Source organism: Melozone crissalis, unplaced genomic scaffold (genome assembly GCF_028551555.1).
Source record: "Melozone crissalis strain CALT ecotype California unplaced genomic scaffold, PUWL_Pcris_2 ptg000156l_1, whole genome shotgun sequence".
NCBI lineage: Eukaryota > Metazoa > Chordata > Aves > Passeriformes > Passerellidae > Melozone > Melozone crissalis.
This window is the reverse complement of record NW_026535927.1, coordinates 367,557-391,889: the sequence shown is the minus strand read 5'-3', so window position 1 is coordinate 391,889 and position 24,333 is coordinate 367,557. Positions and strand designations below refer to the sequence as shown.

At 48.0% G+C, this 24,333-nt stretch overlaps 1 protein-coding gene across 1 annotated transcript in view; it reads right to left on the bottom strand.

The window, feature by feature from the left end:
- The window catches only part of LOC128948757 (CUB and sushi domain-containing protein 2-like), a 142,434-nt gene that overhangs the window by 30,319 nt on the left and 87,782 nt on the right, over positions 1–24,333 (bottom strand). The window contains exons 28-43 of the mRNA XM_054293519.1: positions 23,466–23,579; positions 23,232–23,327; positions 20,376–20,579; positions 19,103–19,227; positions 15,475–15,571; positions 13,621–13,725; positions 10,482–10,600; positions 9,288–9,357; positions 7,298–7,414; positions 5,993–6,202; positions 4,994–5,182; positions 3,230–3,407; positions 2,495–2,640; positions 1,451–1,531; positions 1,250–1,363; positions 437–625 (exon numbers count right to left, since the gene is read on the bottom strand). Of these exons, the coding sequence (XP_054149494.1) occupies positions 437–625; positions 1,250–1,363; positions 1,451–1,531; positions 2,495–2,640; positions 3,230–3,407; positions 4,994–5,182; positions 5,993–6,202; positions 7,298–7,414; positions 9,288–9,357; positions 10,482–10,600; positions 13,621–13,725; positions 15,475–15,571; positions 19,103–19,227; positions 20,376–20,579; positions 23,232–23,327; positions 23,466–23,579 (2,154 nt within the window). The remainder of the gene's footprint in view (positions 1–436; positions 626–1,249; positions 1,364–1,450; positions 1,532–2,494; positions 2,641–3,229; positions 3,408–4,993; positions 5,183–5,992; positions 6,203–7,297; positions 7,415–9,287; positions 9,358–10,481; positions 10,601–13,620; positions 13,726–15,474; positions 15,572–19,102; positions 19,228–20,375; positions 20,580–23,231; positions 23,328–23,465; positions 23,580–24,333) is intronic.

Below are 24,333 nucleotides of genomic sequence, written 5' to 3'. Positions count from 1 at the left end.
CCAATCAGAGCCAAGCTGTGTCAGGACTCTGGAAAGAGTCACGAGTTTTCATTATTATCTTTTTAGCTTGTAAGTATCCTTTCTGTATTCTTTAGTATAGCTTAGTATAGTATTCTTTAATATAATATATATATAATAAAATAATAAATCAAGCCTTCTGAAACATGGAGTCAGATCCTCATCTCTTCCCTCATCCTGGGACCCCTGTGAACACCGTCACACCCAACTCCTCCCCCTTGGAAAAATCCTTCAGATCCATCCCAAAAAATCAAATTGCAGCTGTTTCCTTATGCCAGGAATCAGTGAGGAACTTTCTGGAAGGCAAGCAGGAGTTTCCAGGTGGGAAGCTGGCCCTGGAATGCTCCTTCCCCCTTGACTGGTTGGGATCATGGAACCCCAGGAGGATTTGGGATGGAAAGGGGAGGGAATCTCTCACCATCAAAGATTTCAAACTCATCGAACTGCTTCTCGCTGAGGAAGTACTCGATGGTGAGGGAGATGTTGTAGCCTGGCTCCACCTTCACCACCCAGGAGCAGGTCTGGAAGTGGGGGTAGCTCCCCAGGAAGCTCTGGCTCAGGATCACCCCGGTGGAATCCGTCATCAGCTGGTTCATGGGGCAGTGCACTGGGGATGGAGATGGACATTCAGTGGGAATGAACATTTTTCAGAGGAAGGATGGAAGCACAAGGGGTCTGTCCTGATGAGCCAGCTCAAGGCAGAGCACGACCCCTGCACTCCTTGATCCCTGGGGCTCAAAGAATCCCCAAATCCCAAAAATCGTCACACTTAAGGAAAGGAGCAAAAAGCAGCAAAGCCAACTAACCATTCCCACTGCTTTGATCCCTGGGGCTCAAAGAATCCCCATATCCCACAAATCCCAAAAACTGTCACACTCAAAGAAAGGAGCAAAAAGCAGCCAACAAACCATTCCCAATGCCTTGATCCCTGGGGCTCAAAGAATCCCAAAATCCCACAAATCCCAACAATTTTCTCACAGGAACAAGAAGCAGCAAAGCCAACAAACCATTCCCACTGCCTTGATCCCTGGGGCTCAAAGAATCCCAAAATGGGATCCCAAACTGGACATGAGAACTCCAATTCCTGCTCAGGGAGGGTCTCACTCCCTCCTCCCAAAAATCCCACACTCCTAAAAACGGGAAAATGAATCCCAAGGATGAAAAATGTGCCAACAAACCTCCCCCAGCTCCTTCCCTGAGCAGGGAAATGTGGGATTTATGGATTTTTTACCTTCACAGGTGGGTGGGGGTCCCTCAAACTGCAGGTGGGTGCCCAGTTTGCAGGTGAGGATTTCGTTCCCAATGAGGGTGAAGCCAGGGAGGCAGCGGTACCTGACAATGTCACCTGGGAAGGGATGGAAAACAGGGATGGGAGGGGGAAATGCAATTAAAAAACTGGAATGAGGATGAGGAGGATGAGGGAAGGCTTTACCAATGTTGAACTCCTCGTTCTCTGTGATGATCTCGGCATTGGGAACCATGGTGGGAGGCTGGCAGCGGAAAAGCTGGAAAGCTGGAAAGCAAGGGAGGAGCAGAACATCATGAACACAGCCCTGATGGAAGCAGGGAAATTCCTCCCTTTCCACCAGGAAATTCTCCTTTTTTTATAAGGAAATTCCTCCCTTTCCACCAGGAAAATCCTCCCTCTCCATTAGGAAATTCCTCCCTTTCCACAATGAAATTCCTCCCTCTCCATAAGGAAATTCCTCCCCTTCCACAATGAAATTCCTCCCTTTCCATCAGGAAATTCCTCTCTCTCCATTAGGATATTCCTCCCTCTCCACCAGGAAATTCCTCCTTTTCTATAAGGAAAATCCTCCCTTTCCACAAAGAAATTGCTCTTTCCCCACAAGGAAAACCCTTCTTTTCCACCAGAAAATCCCTCCCTTTCCACCAGAAAATTCCTCCTTTTCCACAAGGAGATTCCAGGACTAAAAACTTCCTAGAAAAAAACTGGTTTGAAAGACTTAGTGGAAAAAAAAAAATTGAGCTGAAAAACTTCCTGGAAAAAAATTGGTTTGAAAAATTTTGTGGGGGAAAAAATATAAATGGGCTGAAAATCTTTCTGGAAAAAACTGGGCTGAAAAACTTCCTAGAAAAAACTGGTTGGAAAGATTTTGTGGGAAAAAAAATGGACTGAAAAACTTCCTGGAAAAAACTTGGTTTGATAAAGTTTGGGGGAAAAAAGTGGGCTGAAAAACTTCCTGGAACAAAACTGGTTTGAAAAATTTCATGGAAAAAGAAACTGGGCTGAAAAACTTCCTGGAAAAAAACTTGGTTTGATAAACCTTGTGGAGAAAAACTCGTCTGAAAAACTTCCTTGGGAAACCCAGCCTGAAAAACCTCATTAAAAAAAAAAACTGGGCTGAAAAACTGTGGAAAACTCGGGATAAAAGAGTATTTTTTTTGCATATTCCCAGATCTATTCCCAATATTCCCAACATTTCCCCCCCCCAAGGGAAGCAGCAGCTCAGACCATAGAAGTAGATGGCGAAGATGCCCCCGTTGGCGCCGTCGCTGTGGAATTTCAGCAGGACCTGGTTGGAGGAGCTCTGGGCAGATTTCTTGGCTGAGTTGCCTGTGAACACCCCCAGCTGTGGGGCTGTTTGCTGGGGCCCGTCCCTGATGGCAGGAACACAAGGAAAAATTGATTTTTCCAAGGATTTAAGCCTAGGAACCCAACCTAGGCTTTCCTTCCCTTTTCCCGCATCCACATTTCACAACCCCTGCTCCAGTTAAACCCCTACAACTTCTCCTGGCTCCCAGCTGGACAATCAGAAACACAAATTTCACTTTTAACCTCAAAAACTGAGGAATTAGGACCTGTTTCCCAAAGGAATTTCACTCCCTGTTTGCCCAGCAAATAATGGATTCTGAATATCCCCTCCAGAATACCAGGGGATATTCTGAAGGTCAGACTTTGAGTGCCAAAAGCTCAAACTTTGGTCACAAACCCTTTAATCAGAGTGGCTACCTGAAGCTGATAATCTCCATTCTTAATAAATAATGGAGATTATCATTATAAATAATATTTTTATTTATTCATATTGAAAGAAAGCTCAAAAAATTTTTAATTTCTCTTCTCTTCTCCAAAACACCAGAAGCTCCCAGCTTGCAAAGGGGATCCCAGGGGTCCCATTCTCAGTTGCTGCTGCTTCAAAGCCAGGATTATTTCCCAAAATGAGTCCTTGGAGTGACCCCCTGCACCCACCAGACAGTGATGAAGTCGTTGTAGGGCTCTGTCTGCAGCAGGGTGAAGTTCAGGTGGATCCCATATCCCACGGGCACTGTCAGCAGCCAGGTGCAATCCTGGGAATTTGGGTACTGGTTGGGGAAGCCAGGAGAGTAAACCGTCCCATTCTGGGCTGTGACATTGCCCCCACAAGGCACTGCAGGGAAGCAGAGAGAAACACAAACCCAGTGAGGAAATATCCCCTTAAAACATCCTTATATCCCATTTTTATTCCTTTTTTTTTTTTTTTTGTACAAAAGTAACAATTCTGCATACAGAAAAATCCAGATTTTGTCCTAACTTGCCTGAAATAATTCCTCTCTGCTGCAAGCACTGAAAGAGCAGCTGAGGATTCAGCTCTTTGTGTTCTCTGGGGTTCAAGGACTTACAAGAGGGCAAATATCACCTCTCTCCCTCCTTGCACAGCTCCTGCAGAGCCAGTGCTGGCATAAAGGTCAGTGCTCCTGGGAAATGGGCTGGGAAATCTTCAATAAGCAGCTCTGAACTTCTCAAAGGTTCACCTGAAACCCTTCTGGAAGCAAATCCCACAGAATTCCGGCCAGCAGCCCGAGGGGTGAAAGGCTGAAACAGCCATGAGGGGGGGGGGGAAAAGAGAATTTGGATGAGTTTGGATGCCTGGATTGTGAATCTTCAGCCTGCAGAGTCCTCTGAGCACAGCTTTCAGAAGAAAAACCACCTTGGAAGATTCCTGAGGATCTCCCACCTGGATCATTCAGGAGATACCCATGAAGGAGGCAGACAGGGACACACCCAGAGTCCTCAGAGCTGCAATACTCTTTTATCAGTGATTATTTTTATTTATCAGAGCTAGATCAATGGAAGCTGGGTGTTGTTGAGGGAATAAAGCAGCAAGGAATTATCACTCCAAGGCCCCTGGACTGTGCCATACAGAAATAACAGCTCCAGCAGGAAGGTGAGACACAGATTCTCCTCAACCGCACCCCAAGACTCAAACCCCTTGAAACACCCCAAATATTCACCAAAACACCTCATGGAGACCACATTTCCTTCCAAGAGCTCATTCCCATCCACACCTTTGCTCCCAGAGCAATCCCAGCCCATCCCAAGGAGCTGAAGTGCCATGCCCAGGTGAGCCCAGGCCGTACCTTCACACCTGGGCAGGGGGTGATCCCAGTTCCTGTTGGTGCTCAAGACTCCCCAAGACCCCCATCAGAAGCTGCCAAAACACCCCAAATATTCACCAAAATACCTCATGGATCCCTCCAAGAGCCCATTCCCAGCCATGTCTTTGCTCCCAGAGCATCCCAAGGAGCTGAAGCGCCGTGCCCAGGTGAGCCCAGGCCGTACCTTCACACCTGGGCAGGGAGTGATCCCAGTTCCTGCTGGTGCTCAAGACTCCCCAAGACTCAAACCTCCCTCAGAAGCTGCCAAAACACCCCAAATATTCACCAGAACACCTCATAGATCCCTCCAAGAGCTCATTCCCAGCCACACCTTTGCTCCCAGAGCAATCCCAGCCCATCCCAAGGAGCTGAAGTGCTGTGCCCAGGTGAGCCCAGGCCGTACCTTTACACCTGGGCAGGGAGTGATCCCAGTTCCTGTTGGTGCTCAAGACTCCCCAAGACTCAAACCTCCCTCAGAAGCTGCCAAAACACCCCAAATGTTCACCAAAACACCTCGTGGATCCCTCCAAGAGCTCATTCCCAGCCACACCTTTGCTCCCAGAGCATCCCAAGGTGCCCAGGTGAGCCCAGGCCGTACCTTCACACCTGGGCAGGGGGTGGTCCCAGTTCCTGTTGGTGCCGTGCTGGCAGGTGAGCACGGGGTGCCCGATGAGCTGGTAGCCAGGCAGGCACTCGAAGGAGATGGACTGGCCGACGTTGTAGCCAGCTCCTCTCACCACGCCGTTGGCAAAGGGCTCCGGGTCGGGGCATTCCTGCAGCTCGTAGGCTGGGGAAACACAATGGGAATTTGTGTTTGTGTTTTATTTCTCAGGGAAAAAGGGACAGGGCAAGGAGAAATGGTCTCAAGCTGTGCCAGGGGAGGGGCAGGATGGAGTTCAGGAGGAATTTCTCCATGGAAAGGGTTGGAAGGGGGTGCCCAGGGAGGTTTGGAGTCAACAACCATGGAGTTGACTCAGCAACCACAGAGTTAACTCAGCAACCATGGAGTTAACTCAACAGCCACTGAATAAACTCAATAACCACAGAATTAACTCAGCAACCATGCAGTTAACTCAACAAGCATGGAGTTAACTCAACAACCACAGAATTAACTCAACAACCACGGAGTTAACTCAGCAACCAAGGAGTTAACTCAACAACCATGGAATTAATTCAACAACCATGGAATTAACGGAATTAACTCAACAATCATGGAATTACCTCAACAACCATGGAGTTAACTCAACAACCATGGAGTTAACTCAATAACCACTGAATTAACTCAACAACCACTGAATTAAATCAACAACCACGGAGTTAACAAACACGGAGTTAACTCAACAATCACAGAATTAACTCAACTCAACAGCCACGAAATTAATTCAACTCAACAACCACAGAGTTAACTCAACAACCATGGAATGGGCTCAATAACCACAGAATTAATGGAATTAACTCAACAACCATGGAGCTAACTCAACAACCATGAAGCTAACTCAACAACCATGGAGTCAACTCAACAACCACAGAATTAACTCAACCACCACAGAGTTAACTCAAGAACCGCCACCCCCGGGGCAGGGCTGTCCCTGCTCACCCTGGTACTCCAGCTTGAAGCCGGGTTTGTTCTGGGAGTGGTCGCTGTGGAAGTACACGGTGGTCTCGTGGGAGGTGGAGAGCAGCGAGCCGGGCAGCTCGGCGCCGCTGAAGCGCCCGATGACGCTGCTGGTGTCGTAGGGCCCGTTCCGGATCTCCACAAAGTCGTGGTTGGGCTCCGTGGAGAAGTTCAGGAACTGGATGTGGGCACCTGCAGAGGGGGAAGGAGGAGTTGGGCTCTAAAATTGCAGCTGAGGTTTTGCACCGGCACCAGCTCCAACAGCAGCACTAATCCCAGCTCCAATCCCAATACCAAACCCAGCTCCAACATCAGACTAACTCCAACTCCAAGACCAGCACCAACCCCAATATCAGCACCAACCCCAGCTCCAATAGCAGAACCAACCCCAACACCAGCATCAACCCCAGCTCCAATCCCAATACCAAACCCAGCTCCAACCCCAGCTTTAAGCCAGCTCCAACAGCAGCACCAACCAAAACATCAGCATCAACCCCAGCTTCAATCTCAATACCAACCCCAGCTCCAACCCCAGCACCAACCCCAGCACTAACCTCAGCTCTAACAGCAGCACCAAATGCAAGATCAGCACCAACCATGGCTCCAATCCCAATACCAAACCCAGTTCCAATCTCAACCCAAAAGTCAGCACCAACCCCAGCTCCAATCCCAATACCAAACCCAGCTCCAACACCAGCATCAACATCATTACTAACCCCAGCTCCAACAGCAGTACCAACCCTGGTCCCAACCCCAGCTTTAAACTCAGTTCCAACCCCAACATCAGCACCAACCCCAGCTCTAACCCTGGTTTCAATCCCAACACCATTCCCAGTTCCAATCCCAGCTCCAACCCCAACCGCAACATCAGCTCCAACCCCAGCTCTAACCCTTGTTTTAATCCCAATACCAATCCCAGCTCCAACCCCATCACTGCCCACCTGCACAGCCCAGGACACCCTGGGCACTCAGCAGGACTTCAACTGCCCTGGGGACACAGGGCAAACCCTCAAACTGACACAGAGGAGCTTTGGAGTGGAGCTTAGGAAGGAATTCCTCCCTGGGAAGGTGGGGAAGTCCTGGTTTAGGGTGCCCACAGCAGCTGTGGCTGCCCCTGGATCCCTGGCAGTGCCCCAGGCTGGGGCTTGGAGCACTTTGGGATAATTTCCCTGGCAGGGAGTGGAATGAGATGATCTTGAGGTTCTTCCCAACCCAAACCAGTCAGGGATTCTCTGATTTTTCACCCCCTCTTCTGCGATGGCACCGACCCAAACCCATCTCTCTCACCAAACCCCACAGGCAGCAGGATCCTCCACGTGCAGTCCAGGTTGCTGGGGTAATTTCCCGGGAATCCTGGGCTCAGGAGCACTCCTTCCATCTCTTCTGCTGTTCCTCCACACTGGGCTGGAAGAACAACAGGGTTCATGGTCAGGATCCAGTCACAGGATCCCTGAGGGGCTTGTCTGGGTGAGGGCCATGGGAAATGAAGGAATTAAAGACTCAGCTGAGAAAAAGGAACCAGCACCAAGTTTCCAGGGCCACATCAGGAATGGATGTGCCTTTCTCCTGCCCTTAGGAGATGAAGACTGAGCCCAGGGATCCAGTTTGGGCCACCAGAAATGGAAAGCCAGATGTGAGCAGTGACAGAGGGGATGGACACCTGCTCTGCCCACAGACATTGCACCAAACCAGGCACCAGCACTTCTTGACACCTTCACCAGCTCAAAGAATGACTGTGAAGAAGCTGAGTGATGCTATTCTGACCCCAGTTACAGCCTCTCCATTCCCCTGCCAATCTCTGGGCAGTCTGTCACTGATAAACCCAGCACGGAGTGTTTGCTCGCTGCCTGCAGCCCACTGCCAGCCACGGCAGCACAAAAATATGTTTACAAAAGGCACCACATGAAATTGAAGCACTGACAGCACCTCCTCACACTTATCTGGATGACCTCCACGTGGTCCCAGCAGCAGCACCCAGCTGAATCCAGCCAGGTGTTCTCTAACTCGCTGTGACAGCCAGGCACAGGCTCTTTGTCCAATATCTCATTAGCCCAGACCTGCTCCTAACAAGGTTTCTCCCAGAAGATTTCTCTTTCTTTTCCCTCCTAATGGCTCTTTAATAGAACTGCTGCTGAATTATTTAGGTGCCCAGCAGCTGGAGGAAGCAGGCCAGCAGAAAATCAAACTGTGCTTGGAGCAGGGGCTCTGGTGGGCACAGGGCAGAGCCCCAGCACTGTCACACCCACAAAGGTGACATTCACTCCTCCAGGAGTGGCTCCAGATGTTTTTCTGCCTCTCTGCAGCAGCCTGGCCTTTCCCAAGGAGGGGAAAATACAGGCATAGCCAAAATTCTGCTGGGTTGGGAGGCTGGTGCTGATTCAAAGAACAAAACTTGTGGTTTGGCAGCTTTTGGGATCCTCCTCCATGCTGGGATCTCCCAGCTGAGCCCAAGGACTTCTGCTTCCATTCAGAGCAGCTCCAGGGGAACGGGCCCTTTAGCTCAGTCATTCTCCTGGAAATATCTCTCCATTTATTCCTGGCCTGCAGATCATCAGATAAAAGAACTGTTGGCTCTTATAATTACTTTAAAGCCAAATGATGTAAGCTGGAACAGCAGGAGCCCAAAATAACTGTTAACTAAAGCTATTAAATGCATAAATGTCTCTCTCAGAGCTGCAAAATGTGCAATATGAATATTAAACATCTACATTTGCTAAAAGCAAATGACTGAAAATAATTTTTAAAAACCTCCTGCAAGTTCCATTCACCTCCAGGCCTCTTCCACAGGGAAAATGGAATGTCCAGGCCTGAACATCTGAACAGATCTGAGGGCAAACAGTGACCTGGACAAGTGACCTGTGGACAGCAGAGTGGCCATAGCAAGTTGGGATCCTGGGAGAGACCAGACCCCGGTGAAAGGAGCAGCTTTGGTGGTATCAGACACATCCCACAGAAATAAACCACGCTTCAGATGGAAAAAAATCCTCCAGCCATAAAACCAACCTGCTTCCAGCATGAGGAAATTGGAGGGTTTCCCTTCTGAATGGGGGATAATTCTGTGTTTCACATTTTGTGCTAGAGCCACATCTGTAACATCCAAAACAAAGCACTCCAGGCAGCCCACGGGGACTTCTCAGGCACAATTTCCCTGGCAACCCAATGTTTCCTCACACTTGCAAAACCAACCTGAAATTTCTCTAAATCAGCTCTTTAGCCTTGTTTTATTTTAGGGAAGTGTTATAAATATCAGCCAGGTAGAAAGAAGTTGATTCCTTACCAATGCAGAGGGGTGGAGGGTAATTCCAGCGGCGCACCGTGCCCGGCATGCAGGAGATGTGAGAGTGGCCCTGCAGGGATGGAAAACAAAACAGGGGTTTGGGAGGTGGATGGAAAACAAAGGGGAGAGCCCCTCCGTGTCCTGGAAGGAAAAAATTCCCTGCAAGATGGATCTGATCCAGAGGGAGATGCCTGTTGCATCTGGGGTACCAGAAAAGTGATGCCTTAAAGAATGTAGGAATTAAACAACTGGATTTGGAGATTATCTTTCACACTTGGGGATTATCTTTGGAGATAATAATAGTGTAGGAGGTCATCTAAAGGCTGGTCTTTATTGGAGGAAGATATGGAAAAATGTCCATAAAATGCCCATTCCTCTAAGGGGGGAGTGAATACAGTTGTACAAATTTAGCAAATTAGCATAATTGACAAAAATAATCATAAATAGTGAGGTAATTCAACCACCTCTGAATCCTCTCCCACAGACAGGGACTAAACTTTGTGTCTCCAAGAGCTGGTTTCAATCTTGGAAGAGCCAAGGAAGAACAGGAACCTGGGACCCCCAGCTTGGAGCTCTGGAATGTGTTTTGTCTTTCTGCCTTGGGAAAAGGCAGGGAAAAATACTGGGACTGACCACAAATATAACAACAGAGGTAGAAATAGATGTGTAAAGAATATAGGGAACCCAGAAAAGCAGGAATCCTTCTGGTGATGCTCAAGGACCTGGAACAGAGTTACAGGAATAAAGGAGGGATTTATTAGAAGGTTTTTACAGGAGACACCTTGGGCAGCACAAGGCTGGAGATGGACCCAGGTTGGATCCAAGGTGGACCCTGAGTCACAAAATTTCACACTTTTATAAATTTTGGTCCACTTCCATATGGGGTTAACTGTCCAATTCCAGCTGCAGGTGATGCAGTCCCACCCTCCCAGTTTGCTCCCCTCCATTCCCTGCTGTTTGCACTTTTTGGGGCTGAAGCTGCAGAGGTGTCCTTGGTTCTGGGGCTGGAAATTGATCGTTCTCTGGGACTGAGGAGAGGAAAAGGATTGTTCTGTGTGCTTGAGGAGAGGAAAAGGATTGTTTGTGGGACTGAGCTGTGAGGAGACCTTGCTAAAACACTTTATAAGGAGTTCAGAGTCCCGCCCTGAGGCAGTGCAGGTCTGGAGAAGCAGGGAGCTGGGGCTGGGGCTGTACCTGCAGGGCGTAGCCCGGCTCGCACTGGAAGGACACCACGTCGTTCACCAGGTAGCGCTCGCCGATCTTCAGCCCATTGCCGGGAACCGCGGGCTCCGGGCAGCTGGAGAGACCCACGGCTGTGGGGAGAAGGGAGGTGGGAGCTCAGGGAGTGGGGCTGGGGCTGGGCTGGGGCCTGCAGGGATGGGAACACGCTTTGTGTTCTATCCCGCTCCTGTTTGCCATCCACCACCACAGACTCTGGGTGGGGAAATTCTGTTTATTATGGATTCTCCAGGGACAGCCCATTTCCATCTCCACATTTCCAGCTGGGAATGTCCTGCTGCAAACCCAACTAACAACCTGTGACACCTCGTGAGGAGTAATGGGCTCCCCTTCCCTTCCCTTCCCTTCCCTTCCCTTCCCTTCCCTTCCCTTCCCTTCCCTTCCCTTCCCTTCCCTTCCCTTCCCTTCCTTTCCCCCTTTCCTTTTGTTTCTCCTTTCCTATTCCTTCTCTTTCCCTCTCATTTTCCTTTCCTTTCCTTTCCTTTCCTTTCCTTTCCTTTCCTTTCCTTTCCTTTCCTTTCCTTTCCTTTCCTTTCCTTTCCTTTCCTTTCCTTTCCTTCTTTTCTTTCTATAACCCACATCTCTCTCCTTTTCCCACATTTTTTTCTCTCCATTTCCCACATTTTCTCCTCTCCATCCATCTCCCCTCTCCTTCCCCCATCTCCCCTCTGCACATCCCAGGGATATAAAATGAATCCTGCAGCTCCTCTCCATCATAACCTCCTGCATCCCTGCAAGGGCTCCTGCTCCCCACAGAGCCCCAGGCAGGGGGAAAATAAAAGAGAAAAGGAGCAAGGAGAGGCTGAGTCTCCTCCCAAAGCCCAGTCACGCTTCCCTCCCTGCTCCTGGATGTGCTGCTTGACCTTCAGAGAGGCAGCAGGGAAAATGGCTTTAAATAACTTCTCCTTCACATCAGTGCCTTTCACTCAGTCCCAAATTGTTCCTGGCTTTGGAGCATGCAGAGGTAAGAGCTCAGCCTGAGCGCCACAGTGAGGGAGAAACCTGAGTTTTCCTCCCCTGTTTGAGCTCATCTCTCCCAACTTCCTCCCAGAAAAAAACACAGAAAAAAAAAAAAACCAAACCCAGGGCTCAGGGCTGGGAGATTCCAATTGTACAAACAGAGCAGAAATCACATTATTTCCAGCTGCCCTGAAAATCAACACCTATTAATTTCCTCAGCCAAGGAAACAGACAGGGCTGATAATCCCCAGGCTCATGAAAAACCTGGCCGTGATTTTTGCAGGAGGGTGCTCAAAGGATTTATCGATTGGAATAGAGCTGGAGAAGAAACAGAGTCACAGCCAGAGGATTCCTGCAGCTCCCAGAGCACAGGCTGAGCACATTTTTTCCTCTCCCAATCCTGTGGTGGCTGTAATCCTGCTGGATCCAATAATGGACAGGGTTTCAGTGAGTAAAGGCAGCAAATCCTGGAAGGTTTTAGTGCTGCTTGGCTTTAAAGCAGCTCCAGCTGTGCCATTGCAGGGAATCTCACACTGGTTTGGGTGGGAAGGGTCCTAAATCACCCAACTCCCTCCAAACAAGCCCAGGCTCACCCTCACCAGCAGCAGAGCTGGGAAAAATCATGGAATATCCTGAGCTGGGACCTGCAAGGATCGTCCACCCCACACCTGGCTCTGCAGGATAACCAGCCCCAAAATGTTTAGGATGGATGTAGGGAAATGTTCTTCTCCCCAGGCTCCCCAGGGAATGGGAACATTCCCAAAAGCTCCAGGAAGTTTTGGACTTCACAGATCATCCATCCCATTCCTGGCTCTGCAGGATAACCCCAAAATGTTTAGGCTGGATTTAGGGAAAGGTTCTTCCCCCCAGGCTCCCCAGGGAATGGGAACAATCCCAAGAGCTCCAGGAGTGTTTGGACAGGGTGGGATTGCTGGGATGCCTGTGCAGGGCCAGGGTTGGACTGGATGATGCTGGTGGATCCTTCCAGCTCAGGATATTCCAGGATTCTCTGCCAGTATTATCCAAAATAACAGGCACCTCCACCTCTCCTGATCAGACATCAGGAATCAAACACAGACCCAGGGGAAAATGAGTTTTTGTCATCCCCATCCAAACCTGACAGCCATTTCCCAAAGGATTCTCTTCCCTGCCTCACTCAGGTTTGTTCTCTCACCACTGGGGATTTCTTTTCGAAAGGATCCTGGCTAGGATCACACATTTAGCCACGTGCTGGGGTCTGTATTCCCAAAAAAAAACTGGCATGAGCCTTGCTGGGAGCAAAGTGCTGCCATTCCAGGAAGAGTTGGGATCATCCCTAACCAGGAACCCACTCAAGTGCTCCACACCACCACAGAATTTGGGTTGGAGGGGACATTAAAGATGTTTTTAAGGTGTTTTTGAAAAGGAGGGGTGCCCACACCACCTCAGAGCTTCCAGAGGTGCCCTTGGACAAGGAGGATGGATCAACCACCTTGGGAATGCTCCTGTGCGGGGCTCTGAGCACACAGCACAGGAATTCCTGGATCCAGCAATGTGCCCAGGGCAGCTCAGGGTGCTGGGCTGTGGGAACAGGAGCACATCCAGCAGGGGAGGGAGGGGAACATCCCCAGCACCCACTAAAACACTGCAGAAACCCCCCCTGATAACACTGATAACAGTGATAACATGGGGTTCAGCTCTCAGCTGTGAGCAGAGCCTGCCCAGGCTCTTTGTGCAAATCCTGCAGTTTTTCCAAGCTCAAGCTCCATCAAAATGCTCAAATTCAGTTTTATCTCCATTCTGACCCTGCTTTCCTCAGGGGATGACCTCTGAGGACTCTTCCAGCCAGGATTTTTGGGATGAGGACATATCCAGACCTGCTGGTTCCAGCAGGGAATGCCAAGAGCTGGAAGTCCCTGGCAAGCAGCACTTCCCAAACCCAGATCCCAGCCTTGCACCCACGGATTTTTTAACCCTTTGTGCCACAAAAAACTGCCACCAGGCTCATCCCACCCCTCTGCTCCATCTTTCCTCTATTTATCACTCCCTCCTTGAGAGCAGGGAGCCACAGCAGCTCCTTCCCCCATTTCCCCAGCCCTGCAGGCACCTCCCCATCGCGCAGGAGCTGCGGGATCAAGGCTGGAGCTGCTCTTACTTTTGTATTCCAGGTGAAAGCCGGCGGCAGAGACGCTGATGTCGGAATAGAAATGCAGATAGAGCTGGTTTGAAGTGCTGTTGAGCAGAGCAGGCACCGTGGTTCCTGGCAAAACAAGGGGAGCACAAAGGCAGGGGAGAGTGTGAGAAATGCCTGTTTGATGACTGGCTTTTGGCAAATATTCAAATGGATGGTATATGGGTTGTGTTGGAAAGTGATGCTGGATTAATTCTCTTCAGTAGTGTGCTAAATATAGTTTTAGGTTATAACAAAATGTTAAAATAGAAACTAAGCTATGTAAGATATTTTTTTAAAGAAAGGACTTGCAATGAGATAGCAGCCACAGGACACCTCAATATTTCAGAGAAAAATAATTTATTGGTCCATTATCAGAAGAAATCAAATTCTTCCTGACTGCTCAGCCATGAAGGTGCCGTCAGGATTCAGAGGAAGAAGTTGGCACTGACCACACAGAATCCTGTGTTTGAACGGAATTTATGCATCATGGATGAGATGTATGAATATGCAACAGGTTATTGTTTTTAAGGGTTAATCCTCTGTTAATGTGGGTCCTTTTTTCGGGCTTATTTTGCCCAGAAAAGATACCCAGACTGTTCATAACTCTTTGTTTTTATTGTCTCATATTGTCCTAATCCAAATTGTCCAACACTTTTATTACTCTAATTATATTACTATTTTTATAACCATTTCGTTACTATTTTTATTATCTGTAAAATAAAACTTTAAATAATAATATTATATATTAATACACATTATTAATATATAATATAATATTATGTATAATATATAACATATGTATTATATAATAATATATTACTATTTTATATTAATATATTATACATTATATATCATATATTATATATCATATATTATATACTATATATTATAGACAATATATTTTATTATAATAGATAAAATATATTAGAAAAATAATTATATAAAATATTATTTTAATATTTAATGATACATTTACTATTAAACTTTTAAAATGTTAAAAACAACTGATGGGCATTTTTCACAGAGAGGATCTCTCTCCCCCTCCTCAGAGATTTCCTGACAACACAAAGTCCTTCCAACTTAATGAGCTCCTCTTGGTTTTGATCAGGTTCTTTCTAACGAGGCCAATTGAGAAATACCCAGGGCCTTTCCTGAAATCCTTTCCTGGATTTCAGCCCCTGGAGCTTGGCCACCGACAGACAAAAAGCACCAAGGGATGGGAAACAGCGTGGGTGGAGCGCAGGTCTGGGAAAATTCGGGAAAATTTGGGAAAATTCGGGATTCCTTCATCCCCTGGAAGCTGCTGCAGCAGCAGGACAAGGCAGCTCCATCCCAGACCCTTCTCCTGCCTAGCTCAGGGCATTTTGGGCACATTTGTTAAATAAATGAGGTTTTGGGCCATTGTTCTGCCAGTGGTGCTGAATTTGAAAGGCTCTCAAAGCTCCTGGAGCCTGCTCTGCTAAAAGCCACAATTCAAAGAAAAACACAAGGATTCCAAAGGAAATACAAAAATTCCAAGGAAAAATAAGAGTTTGTTTTGTAGCCTTTCACCCTTTCTGGGGGACATCAAGGTCAGGTCACCTTGCCAGGTGTGGTGGCCTCACATCCCAGCAGAGCTGAGGGAATTCCCATTTCCAGGAATAAAACTCCACTGGTTTTGTGTTTAAGGCTCCCTCTCAACCCTTCCCACAGGTAGAAATTGGAATTGTAATTCCCAACCCAACAGAGCACATGATTCCCTTGAAATCCATTCCTGGCTTTTGATGCTTTTTTAAAGTTTAATTTTGTGAGGTGAATGAAATGAGGCAGGAACTGATGGGCTCGAGGGCCACGTACCAGAGAAGCTCCCCAGCATGGTGGCTGTGTTGTCTCCTCCATCAAACACTTCCAGGGAATCCCAGTTCTGCTCTGTGACAAAACTGATCACCTGGATCTGCAGAGAGAAACAAAACAAAGGAAAAAAAATTTGAAATAATAGGAATAAATCAAATTAACAGCAATTAAAGGGTCACTAATTGAGTTTACACACTCCGAGGGTTCAACACTGGCAAAATTTGGAGAATTCTGCCTTTGACTGTTCCCACTGGGATTTTCCAGCTATTTTTCCCCCAAAACTTCCAAATAGAAATGTTATTTTCTGCTGCTGCTCCAGAGCTCCTGGAACTGCCCAGCTCATTTACAGCTGCTGAAAATCCCAGCTTTTTTCCCCCATTTGGAGAAATCCTTGAAGACTTTGAGCCCTTTCAAATGAGAGCAACCAGCAGCACCCCGGAGATAAAATAAACCCAAAAACCACCTCACATTAAACAACAGGATTTTAAAAATCCAATCAAGTTCCAGCCTTGTTCCTCAGCTTTTAGAGGGATCACTCGAGTGCATTTTCAGATTTCACCTTTCCCTGCCATGCCCCACAAGGTTTGGAGGCCTTAGGAAGTCACTTGGCTCCATTAGTTGGAACAACAACACAAATCCTTGGATGAGAAACATCAGGAGAGCTGAGAAATCTGCATTTATACAGAAAAACAGAGCTGAAAAATCTGCATTTATACTGAAAAGCAGAGCTGGGAAATCTGCATTTATACCGAAAAGCAGCTCGTGCTTGAGTGAGGATCTCCAAGGAATTGCTCAGCTTTGTTTACCATTAACAAGGATTTTGCCTAAATCCTAAATGCTGATGGTTCAAAGCTTTCAGTGTCCCATTAAAAACCCGAGTTTGGTGAATGGGGTGAGAGTGAGGCAGAAAACCTGGGTAAAAACCACCTGTTTTGGGGAAAATTCAGATTTAAGCTGAAAGGTCTGGATGAAATTTTCCAACATTGGGTATCTCAAATTGAATTGGCAGGCAAAAAACCCCAACAAATCCAAAAGGAATCTCAAAGATAAATCAGGAGCATAAATGAGTTGTACAGCTTGGCTCCAAACAAGGAGAGTGCTGGAAAATTGGGAAAAATGAGCAGTGAGGAGATTTCACTGCCCTCAAACTTTGACTACACACGTGTGAACCTTCTCCCTTTCTCTCCATATCTTCTTCCCTGATTTCCTCATCCACCCCAATTCCCCACTTACCCCTGCCTTGCTGCACAACAAATCAAAACCCCCCGTTTGAAAATAAATAATAAAACCAAAATCAAATAAAATAATAAATAATAAAACCAAAATCAATGCCCCCACTTCAGCCATTGAAGCCATTTCCTCCTTGATTTACTCCGGGTAATAAAACCGGCTGTAAAGTTCCTCCCAAATATTTTTTTTAGCAGAAAGTGAGCGGAGTTCACCCAGCAGGAATCTCAGTGACCCCCACGGAGCCATCACTGACCCTTTTTTCCCTTTTTTCCTGCCTCATTACACCCCTCTCGTGATTTACATTATTGGAAGCTGAGTGAGAATGAGCGTTTTGTTTGCTCTTACACCGCCTAAATTATTTATTCTCCTCTCTCCCCCCCTCCTCCAGCTTAACGGAATAAACATTTTTAAGGTCCTAATTCTAGTCTGACATGTGGATTCACAAGGGATCTGCATCTATTTACTGCCACGTGTATAAATTAATTCACTCAGGAAGGTTTGCTCCGGGAATGAATAATTCATGGCAGAAGTGCCAGCTTCTACCCTGATTACATAAAAATCCTGCTCCTGAGTGCTGTTACCAAGAAAGCTTCAATTTCACCTCCTTCCCTGATTTACAGTTGTTTAACCTTTAATTGTTGCGCAAAAAAGGGGGTAAAGCGATGCTGGAATTAAGATCTAATAATGGAGAACGCAAAGGAAGTGGAGCCAGGATGGATCCAGCTCCAGCTCCGTGGTCATTCCCTCCCTGGGGGCTGCACTGAGACCCCTCCCTGCAGCTGTTTCAGGTCCTGAAAAGCCAAAATCTTTCTCCAAGGGCTTTTTTTGCCTTCCTGGAAGACCCAGGGAAGCTGATGGGTCGTGACCAGGTGACAGCAGATCCTGGTGACATGTGGAAGTGCAGGCCTTAGCACTGGTGGGGGACCCAAAAATGTGGGATCAAAGAATTTTAAGTTTGGGATGGATTTTAAAGCTCATGTTGTTCCAAAATCTCTGCTGTGGCCAGGGACATCTCCCACTATCCAAGAGTGGAACAGGTTGGAAGCCCTGCTCAACCAGGCCTTGGGCACTTCCAGGGCTGGAGCATCCACAGTCTCATTGGACAATCATAATAAAAAACTACAATTTAACCCAGATTCCCCCTCTTTTGTGCCAGAGTAGGGGTCACACTGAGGGAAGTGGAGCCAGGATGGATCCAGCTCCAGCTCCGTGGTCATTCCCTCCCTGGGGGCTGCACTGAGACCCCTCCCTGAAGCTGTTTCAGGTCCTGAAAAGCCAAAATCTTTCTCCAAGGGCTTTCTGCCCTCCTGGAAGTCCCAGAGAAGCTGATGGGTGACAGCAGATCCTGGTGACATGTGGAAGTGCAGACCTCAGCACTGGTGGGGGACCCAAAGAATTTTAAGTGTTTGGGACGGATTTTAAAACTCATCTCGTTCCAAAATCTCTGCTGTGGGCAGGAACATCTCCCACTATCCAAGAGTGGAACAGCTTGGAAGGCCTACTCAACCTGGCCTTGGGCACTTCCAGGGCTGGAGGATCCACAGCCTCCCTGGACAATCACAATAAAAAACTAAAATTTAACTCAAATTCCCCCTCTTTTGTGCCAGAGTAAGGGTCACACTGAGGGACCACGGGCCTGCTCTTCCTAAATCCCACCCTGTGCCTCCCTGGCAATGCTCCTGGAGCTCTGGCATCCCTGGGGCTGTGCCCATGCCCTGGGGACCCTGGCAGTGCCCAAATACCCTCTGGGGGAAGGAGAACCTTTCCCTAAATCCAACCTGCCCCTCCCCTGGCACAGCTCCTTGCCTGGTCACAAGCTGCAGCCGTGGTATTTTCTGAAAAATCCTTTCCTTAGGATTTTTCCTCCTGAGAAGCTGAGAAGCCTCAGGAACAAAATGTAAACAATGATTATCTGCTGCTGTGGAATGCAACAGGTGCATCTGTGATTGGTCTCATGTTAATTGTCTCTAATTAATGGCCAATCACAGTCAGCTGGCTCAGACTGTCTGTCCAAGACAGAAGCTTTTGTCATCATTCCTTCTTTTTCTATTCTTAGCTAGCCTTCTGATGAAATCCTTTCTTCTGTTCTTTTAGTATAGTTAATAGAATAGAATAGAATAGAATAGAATAGAATAGAATAGAATATATATCATAAAATAATAAATCAAGCCTTCTGAAACATGGAGTCAGATCCTCATCTCTTCCCTCATCCTAAGACCCCTGTGAACACCGTCACAATAAACGTCACCAATGAGTCCCTGCCTAATCCTGGCTATAAATAAATAAATCCCTGATTCCAGAGAATTCCACATCAACCCATCCCTGTCCTACGAGGAACAGCAATTTCCCATCATGTGAGAGCAGCACACCCCGAGTGTCCTGCTGTCTGTCCTGGCTGTACCTGGATCCCTGCTCCCTCGGGCACTGTGATCTTCCACACGCAGTTGAGGCTGTTCAGGTAGGGCTCAGGGAAGCCTGGGGACAGGATGGTTCCTTTCCTCTCCGTCAGGTTCCCCCCGCAGGGCACTGCCGGGAGGAAAGCACAAGGAATTGGTTTTGCTAAAAAAAAACATTGTTAAAATTACAAGAAATCGAGAGCTGGTTGTGATTTAAGGATGAGATTTTAGGAATAATCCTCTTTCCAGTAACTTTTTCGTGCAACTTTTGGCACATTCCTTGGGTGTGGGGAGCACACGAGGATGATCTTCATCCTCTCCTTCAGAGGATGTGAAAGCAGCTTTCAGCCAGATCTGATTTATTTGAGATGCTGTCCCAGATCTCACAAGAGTACTGGATCAAAAATGTCAATTCCCTGGAATTTGGGGTTAAACTGTTCTTATTCAGAGCCAGGCTGGGCTTTGTTTTTTATCAGACAACCATGGAACAGTTTGGGTGGGAAGGGACCTTAAAGATCCCCAAATCCCTTCTCCCAGACACCTTCACTATCCCAGATTGTTCCAATCCCTGTCCAACCTGGCCTTGCACACTTCCACGGATGGGACAGCCACAACCTCTCTGGACAGAACCACAAGAGGTTCTAAAGAAGTCTTGAACATTTCATTCATTTACATTTCAATTCATTAGTGCTTTGTTTTGCTGTTGATTTTTCTTCAAGCTGGAAGAGACCCACAAACACCACCAACATCCAACCCCTGTCCCCTTTCAGGACAACCCAGAGAGCAGCACAGCTCCCAACAACATTCCCAGTGCCACCCACCCTGCTCCCACCTCTCCCAGTGCCACCTACCTGTTGCTATAGGAAATAAAATGATGTGAAGGTAAAAAGAGAGCTTTTCATTTCTGATTCTAACATTTATAGATTTCCAAAAGTGGCAGTGTACTGGAGGGTGGAAGAGCCACCTCTCCAATGACACTGGACACACCAACAGCCCATCAAATTTCTCCTCTTAAAATAAAACTCCGTGGACACGCTGCTCTTTTCAAGGTAAAAAGAGAGCTTTTAATTTCTAACAGTTATAGATTTCCAAAAGTGACAGTGGATTGGAGGGTGACAATGCCACTTGTCCAATGACACTGGACAAACCAACAGCCCATAAAATTTCTCCTCCTCCATAAAAGAACGCAGAACAATAATTATTTACATAAAGCGCGCGACAAGAACGCAAACACCAGAAAACTCAGAAAAACTTTAAAAAAACCAAGGTGGCACCTACCCATGCAGGTGGGGACGGAGGAGTTCCACTGGGCCAGGGCCCCGGGCATGGCCAGGCACTGGATGGCAGGGGAGCCCCTGAGGCTGTAGCCGGGGCTGCACTCGAAGCGCACCAGCGCGCCCACGGCGAAGTCGCTGCCCAGGCGCCGGCCGTGCCGCGGCTCCGGCACCGAGCTGCACTGCGTGGCGCTGGTGCGGGGCACGGCTGGCACACAGGGAGGACACAGGCAAAACAGAGTTAGTGCTGGCAGGGAGATGGTGGAGAGAAGATTTGTCTGTTTTACACTGGAATTACTGAGCGTCTGAATGCGGAGAGGTGCTGGGTGCAGACTTGACTGTTGAGTGATTGTACCCAAAGCCTGAAGTGTCAGGGGGGGAATCCAAACATGATTATTGAATGATTGTACCTAAACCCCAAAGTGTTTAAATCCCAAAGGGTGGCTGAATCCAAACTTGGCCATTGGCTGATTTATCTAAACCCCAAAGAGGGGCTGAATCCAAACACAACCATTGACTGATTGTACCTAAACCCCAAGGAGGGGCTGAATCCAAACGTGACCATTGACTGATTGTACCTAAACCCCAAAGTATCTAAATCCAAAGGAAGGGCTGAATTCAAACTTGGCCACTGACTGATTGTATCTAAATCTCAAAGTATTTAAACTCCAAGGAGGGGCTGAATCCAAACTTGGCCATTGACTGTTCCTAAAAATCTAAAGTATTGGGGCTGAATCCAAACATGATCATTGACTGATTGTACCTAAACCCCAAAGTATCTAAATCCCAAAGGAAGGGCTGAATTCAAACTTGGCCATTGACTGTATCTAAACCCCAACGAGGGGTTGAATGCAAACTTGACCATTGACTGATTGTATCTAAAAACCTGAAGTATCAGAGTTGAATCCAAACATGACCATTGACTGATTGTACTTAAACCCCAAAGTATCTAAATCCCAAGGAAGAGCTAAATCCAAACTTGGCCATTGACTGATTGTATCTAAAACCTTAAAGTATAGGGGCTGAATCCAAACATGACCATTGACCAATTGTATCTAAACCCCAAGGAGGGGCTAAATCCAAACTTGGCCACTGACTGATTGTATCCAAAACCCCAAAGTATCTAAATCACAAAGAGAGGATGAATCCAAGCATAACCACAACTTGATTTTATTTAAATCCCAAAGATTGGCTTAATCCAAGCATGACCATTGACTGATTATACCTAAATCCTAAAGATTGGCTTAATCTAAGCATGACCATTGAGTGATTACTCCTAAACCCCTAAGCATCTAAATCCTAAAGATTGGCTTAATCCAAGCATGACCATTGACTGATCATTCCTAAATCCCAAAGCACCTAAACCCCAAAAGTGAGCTGAATCCAAGCATGACCACTGAGAAGAGAAAAAAAACAACATTTCACTCCCAGTTCTGCCAGCTCAGGTGATCTGAGTTCAAGTGGCTCCATGCCAGACCGAGTGGAGGTGGCACTTGGTGACACAGCTGGGTGGGCATGGGGGCACCTGGATGAAGGTTGGACTTGAAGATCTTGGAGGTTTTTTCTAACTTTAATGATTTAATGATTCTATACTTGAAATAAAAGCAGCTGGGACATCCAGAATCCCCCCACTGCCTCCTTCCAGAGAACTTTCCCCACACCAAAAGGCTGTTTTTACCCAGGGGAACCAAAGGATTTGGCAGTGGCTTCCCAAAACATTGTTTTGTCACCCAATGCAGGAGCCTTTCGGTTCCTCAGCTCCCTGGGCCTCATGGTCATGAAGGAACAGTAATTGGGAAAAAAATCTCCTTTGGAAAAGAGAGAAAAGGGGGATTTAAGTTGTGATGGTGCTAAAATTATTGATTTTCCTGTTGAATACTGGGAATTACAAAGACAGGAATGAGTCTGGCAGGTAAGTGAGGAGAAAAACCCATCAAAAAAACCCAGGTCTATTGCCAAGGAAGAATTCAATTAATATTTTCCTCTGAGTTGCTTTAAATTTATGAGTGTTTAGCTAATTAGAGTCTGGCCAGGCAGATCCAAATCAGGATCGCCCTTTTCCCCTTGCTTCCCGTGCAAGCTCTTGCAGGAGGGAGGAGGAAACCTTCCCTGCTTTCATCAAAACCTTTGTTCTGCTGAGCTCTTTGAAGATTACAATCACAACCACGGCTGTTTCACACTCATTAGGCAGGAATTCAAGAGAACAGATCTCCAACTACTCCAAAATCCAAACCATGCTTTGCTTCACCCCTGCAGAAGGCTCAGGTCAGGTCGTGCCAGTGTCTGTCCCCTCTTTGCAGCACAAGCCTGGATGTTCCCACAGATAACTCCAGGGAGCACGTGGGTGAGAAATCCCTTCTGCTTTCCCACTGTTCCATGCATCATTTGCTATTTACTCCCATAAAATCCCCGAGTTGTTCTCGCCCAGCGCAGCACAAAGCTGTTACTGAAAGGATCAAGGGGCAGCAGTGTGACAGCCCCGAGCCTGTGACACGCACACAGGGAGGATTTCCGAGCTGCCAGACGGGATTTCAGCTGCTTGCACCCAGCGAAAGTGCTAAAAATGCCACTGGGGAGAATTGCTGGGAGATAAATCTCCAAATTCCCTGTGTGACTCCGGGCACGACGCTGGGATGGGGCTGATGGTAATCCTGGGATGTGCAGGGTTCAGGCTGAGTGGGAATGAAAGGGCAGAATACAAAGCACCCAGAGCAGCCCTGCCAGAGCTCTGCTCCCAAAGGAATCCTAATTCCCTGTGATATTCCCTGCTCAGAACCCCCAGACACCAAAAGCAGCTCAGGACACTCAGGACACCCCTGGGAGCGACCCGAGGACACTTCCAGAACACACCTGAACTCACCTTGGTAGACGAAATGAAAGCCTTTGGCTGTGGATTGACCCTTGGAGCTGAATTTGATGAGGATCTGGTTGGTGGTGGCCAATGGCAAAGATTCCCCTGGATGGGGAGGAGGGAAAACAGGAGAGACACAGAGGTGGAGGAATGAGCCACAGAGAGTGGGTGTTGGGTGACAGCTGTGACAAAGCTGCTGTCTCCAGCAGGGACAGGGACAGGGGATAGGGAGCAGCTCCCTACCTGAGTGAGAGCCTGAGAGGGAGCTGAGCAGCCGTGAGTGCTCCGTGGGGCCATCGTGCACCTCCACCACGTCATTGAGCGCCGTCTGGAAAAAGGCAAACTGCCCGAAGAGCACTGTGGGGACAGGGACAGGGCTGGCACCGGCCACTGCTGTCCCCAGTGCCACCACACTGCCATCCCACTGCTGTCCCCAGTGCCACCATGCTGCTGTCCCCATGGCCATCACACTGCTGTGCCCAATGTCATCACACTGCTGTCCCACTGCTGTCCCCAGCATCACCACGCTGCTGTCCCCAGTGTCATCACACTGCCATCCCACTGCTGTCCTCAGTGCCACCACACTGCTGTCCCCAGCATCACCACGCTGCTGTCCCCAGTGTCACCACACTGCTGTCCCCAGCATCACCACGCTGCTGTCTCCAGTGCCACCACACTGGCGTCCCCATATTGCTGTCCCCAGTGTCATCCCACTGCTGTCCCCAGTGCCACCACACTGCTGTTCCCAGTGCCACCACACTGGCGTCCCCATATTGCTGTCCCCAGTGTCATCCCTCTGCTGTCCCCAGTGCCACCACACTGCTGTTCCCAGTGCCGCCACACTGGCATCCCCATATTGCTGTCCCCAATGTCACCACACTGCCATCCCACTGCTGTCCCCAGCATCACCATGCTGCTGTCCCCAATGTCACCATACTACTGTCCCACTGTTGTCCCTAGTGCCACCACACTTCTGTCCCCAGTGTCATTACACCATCATCCTCACTCAATCCCAGTGCTGTCCCCACTGTCATCCCATTGCCACCCCATTGCTGTCCCTACACCGCCCTCCACACCCAGCCTCTGGGGCCAAGGCATTTTCATGGACTCA